At 43.0% G+C, this 14,444-nt stretch overlaps 1 protein-coding gene across 1 annotated transcript in view; it reads right to left on the reverse strand.

Moving 5' to 3' along the window:
• Positions 1 to 13,484, reverse strand: part of LOC134219282 (serine/threonine-protein kinase Wnk-like) — a 255,232-nt gene extending 241,748 nt beyond the window's left edge. Inside the window, exon 1 of the mRNA XM_062698008.1 lies at positions 13,071 to 13,484. Coding sequence (XP_062553992.1) covers positions 13,071 to 13,082 — 12 coding nt within the window. The 5' untranslated portion in view covers positions 13,083 to 13,484. The remainder of the gene's footprint in view (positions 1 to 13,070) is intronic.
• Between the last annotated feature and the right edge of the window lie 960 nt (positions 13,485 to 14,444).

A 14,444-nucleotide genomic window follows, 5' to 3' on the forward strand; every position in this document is an offset into this window, starting at 1 on the left:
TTATTTGTGAGCAAAAAATCTTGATGTAATTAAGGCTGAAGCGCATGTCATCCTTTCGTTATTTCCTCATTCATATTCGACAGTTTTCCCGTGGGTTAACTGTCAAATTCGAAGGGCTGATTGGCGAACATTTGGTTTGTGCTACGATTTTTTTTAATAATATACAAATGTTTTTAAATCTGTTTGTTTTTTCAGAAACAGTTAGATATTTGTTTTTTTGTTGAATATCTTGGCTGTGCATATGCAATTAATTGTAGGTATTTGTAATGAGAATATATTTACAAACAGTTTGTGAGTTTTGAGGTATTTTTGTACCATCCCATTTATTGCAAATCAAGGTAAACCAAAGTTATAAATCTTTGAGGTTTGGGGTGCGAATACATTGGCTCGTCCAATTTTGAATTTAATTTCGACGTTAAAGCCAACTTGGCAACTCCTCCCTTCTTTTTAACATAACATTTTAAACGTAAAATAGCATCCATCGTGCTGGTATTCAGCCGGATTATAGCCATAGTTCTATTTAAGTTATACTGCAAAAACATCCTTTCGACAGCTGCTGACGAATGAGGGATGAAATGAAAAATGTTGATGAATTTTCTTAATAATAGAAATGCCTGCTTTCTTTCATATCGTTCTGCTTTTCGATATGATTTTTTTGCTAGGAATTGCGGCCCTGAGCTCCCGAAACTCGTTCTCCAACTTTTTCTTGGATCCACTCTTGAAAAAGTTTCGAATCACCTTCAGGATCAAACTGAAACTGGTAATGTTCTCCAAATTCTTTGGACCGATGAGTGAAGCTGTCTTAAGAACGGGATCATTCAAGCTAAAGAGTTTGGTTATTTATTTCACCAGCTCCACATATAGATTACATGCGATAGAATAGAAGGTTTCCCTAAGCAGTTTATCAAGAGATCGAGCTAGGTTGGTAAGCAATTGTCTTTGATATCTTTGAGTAAGTCATTTTGAAAAGGAGAATCATCAAAAGTGATTCAATTTCACTGTACATATTTGTAAACTCAGGGCTCTCTGATTGGAAAATACGATTCACTTTGTTAATAAGCGGTAGGACGTACTGCAAAAATTGGAGAAAAGGTGTTGTCGTGAGATCTGTAAGACTCTAATTTTGTGGCCCCGGAACCGTTCAGTTCCTGAAGGGAACTGGCCTAAGCCCCTAGCTGCTGGTCTAGCCACGGGAGCCGTCTGAGGTGACGCGCGGGCCTCTTTTGTTCCAGGACTCAAGGTCACTGGTGTGGTTTTCGGGAGCGTGAAAGCGTAACTGTTATTTTTTTTAATTTTAACAAAGTCTTTTATTCAAACAGCAAATAACACTTACGGGTGGATGAATAGCTGGCTTTCAAAAGCAGGAGGCCGACGGCTGTACGATTAGGTAGCCGGCGGGTGGCTAGGTGGCGAGGTGGGCAACGGGTTGCCGAACGGCGATGAACGATGTGGTAGACGGGTCGCGTTGCGGGATGCGGCCGCAGGGAAGCTGTTCAGTGATGCGGCCAACGGATGATCGAGGTGGCCGTCGAGCAGTTGAACAATGCGGGAGCCAACGGATGGCTAAGTGGCGATGCTACTAGCGGACGATAAAGCCGCCACCGGGCGATGATGTGGCCAACACTTTGCCAGACAGTGATGCAGCCAACGGGGTGGTAAAACGGCAACCGGTTATTGTCGACACTATGGCCAACTGGTCGTCGGACGATGATGCAGCCGACGGGTGCCTTGGCGGGAACGTAGCTGACGGGTTCTTAGCGGTGGTGCAGCCGGCGGGTGGCTTGACGGTGGCCTAGCGGGCCACGAGTCCTGAACCGCTGGTGGGAGGCCGGGCGAGGATCTAGCCGACGTGTGTTTGAATGATGCGGTCGTACCAGCAATGGCGGCCGGCAGCCGACAGGAGTGTTAATGTGGCCGAACAGGGAAAATGTAACCGGGGTAGCGCTCCGGTTTACCCACTAAGGGGGGCCGGATAAAAAAACGCTGGTGTGTAAATTCCCAACCAGATAGCTGCGATGACGTGGCAGTCAAATGACCCGGTTGTTAGCGTCGGCTGGTGGAAAGGCACGCCGAAAATCACTTTTAAAATACAAGCACTACTTTCAACCATCAAACCACAAGACAGACTCCTCACCAATCGCCCTGGGTTTGCTTGTCTCCCTTCTGGCTTGGGTACTCATTCTTCACAAGCGCGCGTTTGGTCTTTCCTCCTATCCTTCAATCACACGGGTGGAGGTTGCTCACTCGCCTGGTTTGCGTTTCGATCACCCACCCCATAAATTTAAATTCACCGTTTGAAAAATCAAAAGAACTTCACGCTTTAGTTATTTAAGTGTGATAATTAAATGTTACCGCTGGTAACAGATCGTTGAGGTGATGAAGGATATGCTGGGCAGTTAAATAATTGTGGCAGTTCGATTGGAACGAAATTAGAAGTAAGAAGAGAGACGTTTTATTTCTCATTCCTCATTTCTCACTCTTTTGGCTCTTTCGGTCAAACGACGCTTTCGGCCAAACGACCCTTTCGGCCATATGACCCTTTCTGCCAAACGACCCTTCCGGCCAAATGACCCTTTCGGCCTAATGACCCTTTCGGCTAAATGAGCTTTTCGGTCCAATGACCCTTTCGGCCAAATGACCATTTCGGCCAAACGACGCTTTCGGCCAAATGACTCTTTCGGCCAAACGACCCGTTCGGCCAAAGGACCTTTTTTTGCCAAATGGCTTTCGGCCAGATGGGTTTCGACCTAATGGTTTGTTCGGCCTAATGGCTTTTGGCCGAATGGGTTTCGGCCAAACGACCCTTCCCCATCAATCACAATCTGTGGAATTTAGAAATTTGTTGTCTTCAACAAAGTTGTTCGGGTGATATAAGCCAATATTAGAACATAATTATTTTGGCGGCGTAGTGTATGAGCAATTAAATGGTATATGAGATATCGCAATCTGTAAGATTATGAAAATTCACAAAATTGCTTAGGTAGTAAAAGCCACTATGGAAGCAGGTTCGGTTGGGAATTCAACCGCTTGGCTGTGTGAGAAAACACTTGTTAGAATAGATAGCTCGCAATCTGTGGCATTTAGAGAGCTGCCGTCTTCTACAAAGTTGCTCGGCTGGTAAAAGCCAGTAGAGAGACAGTTTTGATTGGGTATTCAACTGCTTGACAGTGCTAGTGCATGTGGAATAACTTGCTAGGTTGTATATGTAGCAATCTGTGGAATTCAGAATGTTGTCGTCTTTATCAGAATCTCTCGAGTGGTAAAAGCCAATATGAAAAAACTTTTAATTTGAAAATCAACTGCTTGACGGCGGCGCTAGTATATGAGGAATAAAGTTAGATATTTTGCAATCAGTGAGATTTAGGAAGATACCATCCTCTACAAAAATGCTAAACTTTGAGGCAAATTTGCTTGGGATTCTACCGCCCGTATTATTTTGCAGAAAACGGTAACTCTATAAATTCAACAGCTACTGACCCTTTGTAATTCCTTTACCATCCGAACAACTGTATAAAAGAGAGCAACATTCTAAATCTTATGAATTGCGAGATATCAATATGAACTGACATTGGTTGATTCCGTCCAACATCAATCACCATCTAACCAACTTTATAGAGGACAGCAATTTTCTATATCTTTTGATTTTGAGATATCTAACCTGCTTAATATGCCTTACGCACTAGCGATACGAATTGATTATATTCCGAACAGTGATTTTTTTTTTTTTTTTTTAATCTATTGTTTATTTGGAAGGCTCATTTGCCGTGAAGCGTTACGGAGCCGGAATCATGTTTTTAAATATAGTTTATTATGATTCTTATACACTAATGTTAGTTTTGGGGAACCGTAAGACTCGCGGTTTGGTCGAGGTTAGGGAATACAATAATATTGAAGGAAAGGAAGGGAATTTAGGGTGCTTAAATTAATTACATTTGATGTTGATATTCACATAGTTGATATCATTGGCGATGTTTCACATCTGTAACGAGATAAACATTTTTTGGAAGACAGCAGCGAGAGGAAGACATACGAGTGGGATTTAACGGTAGACAACAAGAGGGAGACATTCTTAAAGACCTACGATAACAAAAGGGATGGATGGACGACGATTACAGTCTAACATCAGCCACTTTCAGAAAATGGTGGACAAGGGACATGTATTCGAGATCAAGACCCGCCAACACTTCCCTAATAGGCCTCGGCTGCTTTCCTCGGACCCGCAGATATTCAGTTAGCGCAGATCTGGGGCCACGATACTCCTCGCACGCCCACACGACGTGGTCAATGTCTTGGTAATCTGCGCCGCAAACACAGAGATTGCCTTCTGAGAGCCCCACTCGAAAAAGATGTGCATTTAAAGAGTAGTGATTGGACATTAGATGACACATGGTTCGAATGAAATCTCGTCCCAAATTCAATTTTTTGAACCATGCCGCCTCGATACCTGTTGACGAATTGAAAACAACCATCTACCCATCTCCCCATTTGTCCATTTTTGTTGCCAGCTGATCAAGGTTTCCTGACGAACTAATGAGAAAAATTCATCGAAGGTGATTTGTCGATCATAAATATCACCTTCCATAGCGCCCACCTTAGCCAAAGAGTCCGCTTTCTCATTACCCGGAATCGAGCAATGAGAAGGGACCCAAGCCATGGTGATTGTGTAAGACCGTTTTGATAAGGCACTCAAAGCTTCCTGTATCCCATTCAGGAGATACGCTGAGTGCCTAACTGAGTTTCATTGACCGAACAGCCTGCAAGGAACTTAGACTGTCGGTGAAGATGAAAAAGTGGTCAGGAGGTAGAGATGCGATTTGCTCTAGTGAATAGTGTATAGCTGCTAGCTCATCAGTATACACGGAGCTAGGTTCTTTGAGCTTAAAATAGGCGCTATGGAAAACGTTAAAAACACCGAAACCAGTGGAGTCATTTGATTTTAACCCATCTGTAAAAAAGCTTCTCTCCTGGCTGGCGTGCCCGTATTTGCTTGCAAATAATGGAGGTATTACCTCCGCACGAAGGAAGTCTGGTATTCCATGAACCTCCTGTTTCATGGACAGATCAAATGATACAGAGGAACTGTAGGAGTCTAAGAAGTTAGCACGATTGGTGTCAACCGAAGATGGGCTTACCTCCAGCGTCATATACCAGTGGTAAATGCTCATGAAACGAGATTGAGAGTTTTGTTCAAGCAGCTTCTCGAAGTTGTTAATGACCAATGGATTGAGAACCTCACAACGGAGGAGGAACCGGAGCGATAATTCCGCGAAACGATCTGTCAGAGGAAGAACTCCCGCAAGTACCTCTAAACTCATTGTATGAGTCGAATTCATACAACCCAACGCGATACGGAGACAGCGGTACTGAATCCTTTGAAGCTTCAGCATGTGAGTTTAAGCTGCGGACTGGAAGCAGAAGCTACCGTATTCGAGAACCGACAGAATTGTTGTTCGATACAACGTGATGAGATCTTCGGGTGCGCTCCCACCATGTTCCGGTTATTGTTCGCATGAAGTTGATTCGTTTCTGGCATTTCTGTGTCAGATACACAATGTGCTTCCCGAAGGTGCTTTTCGAGTCGAACCAGACCCCGAGGTATTTAGAAGACATGCTGTGAGTGATTGTCTTACCCATAAGTTGAAGAGGGAACTGTGCCGGATTATGTTTTTTTGAAAAGACAACCATCTCAGTTTTCTCCGGAGAGAATTCGATACCCAGCTTTAAAGCCCAAGTAGACAAATTGTCCAAAGTATCTTGCAATGGTCCTTGCAGATCAACCGCTGTTGGACCCGAAACGGATACAACACAATCATCTGCAAGCTGTCTTAATGAGCAATTTGGCATGAGACATTCATCAATATCTCTGACGTAAAAATTGTAAAGAAGGGGACTCAAACATGAGCCCTGGGGGAGACCCATGTAGCTAATTCTTGAAGTTGCCAGGTCACCATGAGAAAAACTCATACACTTCTCTGACAACAAATTGTACAAATAGTTGTTCAAAATTGGTGAAAGTCCACACGCGTGGAGTTTGTCGGATAAGACATCGACGCAAACTGAATCAAAAGCCCCCTTAATGTCCAAAAACACTGAGCCCATTTGCTCTTTTTTAGCGAAAGTTAACTGAATTTCTGAAGAAAGCAACGCAAGACAGTCGTTCGTTCCCTTTCCCCTACGAAAACCAAATTGTGTATCTGACAACAAACCATTCGATTCAACCCATTTGTCTAGCCGGAAGAGAATCATCTTCTCCAATAGCTTCCGAATACACGACAGCATCGCGATAGGACGATATGAATGACAATCCGACGTAGGTTTTCCGGGCTTTTGGATGGCTATCACCCTCACTTGCCTCCAGTCATCCGGAACAATGTTAGTCTCCATGAATTGATTGAACAAATTCAATAAGCGCCTCTTCGCGGCGTCTGGGAGGTTTTGAGCAAATTGAACCTGATTCTATCCATCCCTGGAGCTGAATTGTTACATGAAAGGAGAGCAAGCGAGAATTCGATCATCGAAAAAGGGCGATCCATATCATCCCTGTTAGCAAAAGTATCACGTGACACTTGCTCCACTGGTACCGAATCCGGACAAACTTTCTTTGCAAAGTCGAGTATCCATCGCGGCGAGCTTTCACGATCTTCGTTAGAGGACGACGCGTTGCGCATTCTCCTTCCGACGGTCCAAAGAGTTTTCATTGAAGTCTCACGCGACAAGCCTTCAACGAAAATGCGCCAATATTCGCGTTTCTTCACTTTGACCAGCTTTTTGAACTGGACTTCAAGCGCGATGTACCGTTTGTGAAGAACAATCGATCCGTTTTTCCGGAATTCTTTAAACGCAGAGGATTTCTCACGATAGAGTCGTGTGCACTCGCTATCCCACCACGGACTGTGGGGTTTCCTACGAACCGAGACTCCTGGCACCGGCCGGCGTTGTGCATGGAGAGCGCTGTCAAGAACCAATTGAGATAGAAATTGGTACTCTTCTCGTGGGGGAAGAGCTTCTATCGACTGTATGCCATCGATGATGGCTTCTGCATATTTTCCCCAATCGATGTGCCTTGTGAGGTCATATGAGAGGTCGATAGAAGCAGATCGATAATGTCCATTGGAAATTAAAACTTCGATCGGCAAATGATCACTACCATGGGGATCTTGGACCACCTTCCAAGTACAGTCCAACGATAATGAGCTCGAACAAATGGAAAGATCTAGACGGCTATCTCTTGCTGGAGGTGCCACTCGTGTAACTTCTCCTGTATTCAAAATTGACATATTAAAGTCGTCGCAGAGGTCGTATATCATTGTTGAACGGTTGTCGTCGTACAGTTCTCCCCAGCCTGTTCCGTGGGAGTTAAAATCTCCCAACCGTGGCTCGGGCATAACCGAGCAGATGTGCGAAAGATCTCTACGAGATATCGCGGTGTTTGGAGGAAGATATATCGAGGCGATACTGGAGGTCTTTTCCTCGAATAGTCATCTGACATGCGACAGCTTCGGTGCCAGACATCGGAGCAAGATCGACTCTATCGAAGGAGTGCTGGTTTTTGATCCCTAACAGCCCACCTCCATATCGATTTGCCCGATCGCGGCGAATGATGTTAAAATCGGGAAAATGAAGGTTCACATCTGGATTTAGCCATGTTTCACATAGTGCAAAACATCACATTGTAATTTGTGAACTCAAAATTTAAAAATATCTAATTTTGCAAAAACACTTCTACAGTTCCACTGTAGAATGGTTATGATATGCGCCTTATCGACGAAGTTAGCCATCGGAGGATACGAATGATTCGAGGACGGGCATTTTAAAATCTAGCTGCTTCAGGAGAGGAGTCACTAAAGGAAGAATTGTTTTGACAATGTTCTTCATTGAGTCGGAAGCATCAAAGAAGCTGAAGATGAGCTCCACGATGCCAGAAAGCGTGAACATAGGAGTGCCCGGAGGTTGTTCCGTTCGTTCTCTATGCTCTCTTTCTGGTTGAAAATTCGAAAAACTTGGGACATCTGGGATTTTAGATGTACCCGGAAGCGGTGGAAACTCTCGTTCATCCTGATGTGAAACCACAAAAGTTGAACGTTTTTGAGTATTTCCACCCGCTTTGCAATTGGCCATGTTGGATTGAGGCTCATTTTGAGGCAGTTTTCTAGGCCTCTTCGAGGGTCGCTGGCTCTGTTTGCTACGTTTCCTCGTTGGGCCTTTGAAAACAAAGGGAACCCCATTTCCAACTTCAGAGTCAGTACTACCTTGATCGTCCAAAGGAAGAGAAGCGTAGATGGTGTCAGTAACAATCGGTGAAGTGGCCTTCCTCAGCATCTCAGCATAGCTTCGACGAGAACGCTGTTGAAGGACCGCTTCTGATGAATTCGCCGCTGTATGTACGTCGGCAGGCTTCGAGAGCATGCGGAGGGCCTTCGTTGCAATAAACACATTTCGGCGCCGTCTTGCACGCGCCATCCACATGCTTCTCTCCGCACGATGCACAGCGAGGTTTATTGCAGCAGTACTGAGCGGTGTGGCCCAGCTGCTTGCAATTAACACAATTCATCACCTTCGGTACATACAGCCGAACCGGTAGACGAAGTTTGCCAATCACTACATAATCAGGCAGTGCGGACCCGGAGAAGGTCACACAGAAAGAGTCTGAAGGCGAAAAAACTCGTTTCTCCCCCTCCTGCGACACTGAATGCATTTGTTTGCAGTCCAATATCTCTACAGGAGGCAGAGAAGCATTTTTGAAACGGCCGAAACCTTGTTTCAATTCATCGCATGTCATGCTCCCCTCCGTGACCACCCCCGCGATTTCACACTCTGCTGATGGGAGATAAACTTTATATTCAAGAGTGAAGAGCTCAAAGGTCGCAATCTCGTTGGCCTGTTTGCGATCAGAGCAAGTGCAAATGGACGAGAAACGCTTTTCCAGATCTTTGCTAATCTGGCTAATATTCAATCGTTTGTCTTTGGGTCGAAAGAAAACAACATACGGCCCACTAGAGTCGGGAGGGTAGGCCTTGTGGCGGGGGTTCATGGGGAATGCAACTGTGTTGTTGGTGTCCATTTTGCTTTCTCTCGGTACACCAGAAGGCAACGAAGTATCAGACAGGGAATACGATGTACCCCCGCCATCATCACCTTCGCGCATTGCGGACACGAAACGCGCCGCTGCAGCGAGGTACACACTATTTTAAAATTACACACTTATCACAGGGACAGAAAAAAAAACAAAAAAAAATTGATCACACAGGGAAAGACAAGTGAAAAGGAATGAATAAAAAACACACACCCTTTATATAACTAATCGAATAAAGTCAGGTTGAAAAGGGGAATCAACGAAGAAGAATATACTTAACTCTTAGGCTACTGTGCACACTGCAGCGCACACCGGGCCGACAATGGTGGACGTACCGGACCGGACAGACGGGCTCGATAGAAGCCAACCACTCTAGACGTGTGTGTTGGCTACTCTCCTATCTCACACAGCAGCTGGATGGTATGGACCGCGATCCGGATCGATGGTGAGGCGGCGATTGTTGGTAGGATGATTTCCAATGGCTATGATGGTGTCTGATGTAGAACGGAGTTCACCACCACGAGGAACCGCCTGCGTGGGGTGAAGAAACTCGGGTGTCGATGGACGCCAGAAATCTCTCAGAATCACTCAAAACACTAGTTTTTCACAACTTAGCTGAAGGCTACTTAATGGTTCTCCAATAAAAAACTCTTCCACTGATCTTCGGTAAAAACCTCTGAGAATTCAAGGAAAACCCGAAAAGCAATTGAGCGTACGCGGACTATCGACTGTCTCGCACGGTTGCTCGACGTGGAATGGCCGAACAGTGATGTACAAATTATAATGGTTTTGACTACTCAAACGACCTTGCTGAAAACGGAGACTCGTAAATGTTGATGTTTGTTTTGAGCTAGCACCGCCAAACGGTTGAATATCAATTGGAACTGACACTGGCTATATAATCAAATAAGAAATTCCTTATATACTGACGCCGCAAAGCGGTTGAGTTCCAAACTAAGATTGCCTCCATAATATCCATATTGAGTCCATATTGATTTTCACCTTAGGAACAACTACTACGATTTGCTTCAGAAACTCGTTTGAAAATTCCTTTACAAATTTCTTTGAAATTCCTTGGATTTTTTTCGAACATACCTCAGGGAAATCCTTTGGATGTTCCTTTGGAATATCTACAGAAATTGTTTAAGGGAATTCCTTTGGATATTTTAAAAGAATTTCTTCGTAAATTCGTTTAGAAATTCGTTCGGGATTTTGTTCAGGATATACTAAAGGATGTTTTGGAAGAGTTTCCAAAGGAAATTAAGGAAATTTCCAGATGAAATTTACGAAAGAACTCCTAAAATAATTTCGGAAATTCATTCAGAAGTGATTTTTGACAAATATCCAAGGAATATCCGAAGAATTTTCTGCAGGAATTCCGACTAAATTTCCAAAGTTATTTCCGATGAAATTTCTAAATGAATTTCCGAAGAAATGCAAAAAAAAAATCGTTAAAAAAATTTCGGATGGAATTTCCGTAAAAATACTCAATTTTAATAATTTAAGTTTTTCACTATTTTGACGTCTAATTTATGATAAATAAACGCAGTTACGCTTCTGATTGATTATTTTGTGCACAATTTGACTTGAACAAATGTGATTTTCAATATTTTGCAATGTAATTGTCAAAGCATCATTCCATGAACAAGTATGTACAAGATACAGTGATGACCCAATTTTTAAATAATTTTGGAAGTTAATATTACCGTATATACATTTAAGGTCAAAAACTACATTTTCAGCGATAAGCCACTACATCATTGCTTTTTATGTGGGTTGTTGTGACCTCCCTGATGAACTTTCCCCGGTACCAAGGACGGAAATCTTCGTTTTACTATCACTTGCATCGACACTTAGTAGGCAGCTTCGTTATTGACTCGTGTTTGTTTTGATCAGACGCACTCTAACTTTCATCTACTCAGTGACTGAGTAAAATTGTATTGCCGTCTTTTTTCTTCCCACGGAAATTTTACTCAATTTCCGTCAAAAGCAGGATTACTAATAGTTTTGAGTTGTACAATTTTACTCAGTCACTGAGTAGGTGGAAGTTAGCGTGCCCTCGGCAATGCAGGCCCGAATATTTTGCAGCATGCTGTCAAACTTTAAAACCAAATTTGCCGCATGATCCTCGATAGCTGTTTGAAGATCGAGCGTAAAAAATGAATATACCGTGGCTGAAATGAATATTTTCAATTATGATTGATTATTTTGCTTTATATACTAAACAGATGCTTATCTTCAGATGCCCCCGTAACGCTGGGTAGACACCTTTGCGTGGTGTGTTACGGTGTAAGATCTACAACGGTCACATTGTCAGCTATAGGCAAATCCTGACCCAACGAATACCTTCCCCAATATCCAACTCCGTGGTACTTATGAGGGTGTCGCTGAGTCGGGGGCCTCTCGTTAAGTAAGTACTACACCAACACTTCCTTCCCCTCCCAAGTTACGGTGAAGATGGGCGTGGCCAAGAGTAGTAATCCTCATGCTTTTGTGATTTTCATCCTAGATTGAAATCAAGGACCACACCCACCTTGATTTCTGATAGCAATCTGAATAAGGGTTTCAAAAGAAAAACATCAGTATCACTAGTGTCCAATCTACGAAGTACACCGTAACTATGCTTTGCTATGCTATGCTAAACAGATGCTTATCTTCAGATGCTAATGCATATTTTGAAATCTGACTTCAAAATGTTAAATCCATGCACTGTAGTATGAAATGATATTCGTATTTTGAGATTTCAAATCGAATATCAGTGTGTCAAGCTGGAGATCAATTTTGACACCGCACACAACAATGCAGACACCAAGAGTTGACGTTTGCTGCTGTTCATGTACATTCCGTCCTATTTATTCGCACATACAAATTTGTAAAAGACTGATTGTGTGTTGGATGTCAACATTTTAATTGTAGCTGAAGTGAATATTTCTCTCCCAGCTCGAAACATTTTTCAATTAAAGAGAAAGGCATTGTCGCCGCTAGGTGGATTTAATCTGGGTTTTTGATAATTCACTGACCGATGTCGCTAACTACAAGGGTGCAAAATTCACAACTTTGCTACTTATTCCTAAAACTCTACACGATTTGGAACTTTTCTTTGGGTGAATGAACCACCAAATAGATAAAGATATAGCACAAGAACTGAAATAATTCACAAAAGCGAGAAAATTCAAAAAGTCAGATTTTTTTTGCCATTTTATGATATTTTTTTCATCCAGAACATAACACATAAACATAACGGTTACTGCATGATACCTTATTGGACATAACCCAATGATTTTTTTATTCTTTTTTATTGTGTCGGGCACTACGTTCCTAATGAAGCTTACACTTGCTTATGTTCTTGAAGATTCATAATAATAATCAATTTAGTCATCCATCATTAAGCAATGCAATTAGAATAAAATATACCTCTTCCACAATACTCTCATTTAATACCGACATCTCAATATTGATGGTGCTTTTCCTTTTCTTTCTACTATTCAATTGGGAGTCCAGATTTGCTATCAGCGGTCAATTGTATTGCAATTAAACGTTTCCTTCCTTGGAATAATCGAGGATTAATTTCCCATAGTACATCTGTTGCTAAACGAAGTTAAAGCACACCAACCAACCAACCAACAACAAACACATCTGCTGCTGACGGCAATATCCGTTTTCTTCGGAGCAAAACTGCTGCTCAGTGGTTTGCCGAACCATTTGTCGTTGCTCCTCGCACACCTACGTGTTTCCACCCGTCCAGCCAGTTCCAGTCGCTTCCCTTCGTCCACTACAACTTTGCCAATCCCGCATCACCAGATGGGTAAACTTTTCCCACCCACGTAGGCACATATCCACCGATGTTTTCCACACCCATGGACTCAGTCCAAGTTTTCCGACACTGATTTCCATCCGATTGCTTGATTTGATTTTAAATCTCAATTTACACCCCGGAACGGCACACGGCACATTTCGCACCCCATCCCTCCCTGATCCAACACACGGAGAAACATACCATGAGCTTCATTTTTTTCCTTTCTGCTGGTGCACCTCCCCCAGAATAACTGTGACACGAACAGGAAATCCTTCCAGAATCAGCAGCACACTCACTCAATTTTCCACGTCACCAACTTTTCTTCAGCGTTTGACGTTTTGTTTTCAGAACGAAATTCAATTCCCAAACCAATCAGCGCACTTTTCCGGAACGAACGGACACCACGGTAAAACTGCTTCTCACGCTGGTCCAAAATTGATCGACACGGCACAAGAACTCACTTCAGTGGAGATCGAACCCATGAAAATCCTTTTTCTCAAAATCGCACCTTGTACGCACGTTTTCGGCTCAGATGAAGCGGCAACGACGACGACGACAACGACAACGGCGATGATGAGGATGACAGAAAACTCTACAAAACGGCATAAACATTCGAACGCGAACCGAACTGAAATCGGAATTTTCCCAGCGGTTGAGTTTTATACTTACTCATATTTTAATAAAAGAAAAGTTTAGTTCGGGCGTCGGTTGCCACCCATCGATCGGTTGGAATAGCGCTGCGCAAAGGTGGGGTGTTAGGAAGGGTTTTTACTCTCGCTCTCGACGCATGGATTTAGGCTTAGATGAGAAGGGAGAAAGATGAGTGGTTCAGTAAAAGCTTTGCAAACAGATGTGGGTTAATGGTACTTGTGGAAGATCCGTTGAACAGTGTGTGATCTTAAACCTTCCTTCTCCATGTGACACATAAAAGGTAAGTCAATGATTATATTAGCCTACATTTTTCTTCTACTTCTACAAATTCTTCTTCTATATTTCCATATTGGAACTTGAACTGCTATCAATTTAGTTATTTTTTAGCAGTTGCCTCATTCTTTGTTGAAGGCCTGGCATTGTATGAATGTTTAAGCTTTGTGGTAAACCCAATTGATACACTAAGACCAGGAAGTCAAGCCGAGCCGAGTCAAGGGAGTCCCGCTCTAAAACTTCCTAGATCGGGTCGAGAATCAAGGATTTGTAATCCTACACCTTTGCCCGCAAGGCTAACTGGTGATCCCCTATTGGACTAAAAAATTGCAAAATATCTTATATTTCCCCTTGACGATGCCACTCAGAGCATGTAAAATATTTGACGTAAATGTAGGTACACGATTCTTTCGAACAGTGTTGGTGTCCAACTAACCATCCTTCCCTTGCCAAGCAATCGCAAGGACGAGGCTAGGACGGATCTCAACTATTAGAGAACACATTGCTTCCACATTCTTCCCTAATCAATATACAGTATTCCCCCGCTTATCCGGACCTCACTAATCCGACGACTCGCTAGTCCGGATCTCGCTATGTAGTTCGGAATTTCCCGGATTAAAAAGTATCAACAGTCAAACACATTATACTGTC

The sequence above is a fragment of the Armigeres subalbatus genome, chromosome 3, assembly GCF_024139115.2.
Source record: "Armigeres subalbatus isolate Guangzhou_Male chromosome 3, GZ_Asu_2, whole genome shotgun sequence".
NCBI lineage: Eukaryota > Metazoa > Arthropoda > Insecta > Diptera > Culicidae > Armigeres > Armigeres subalbatus.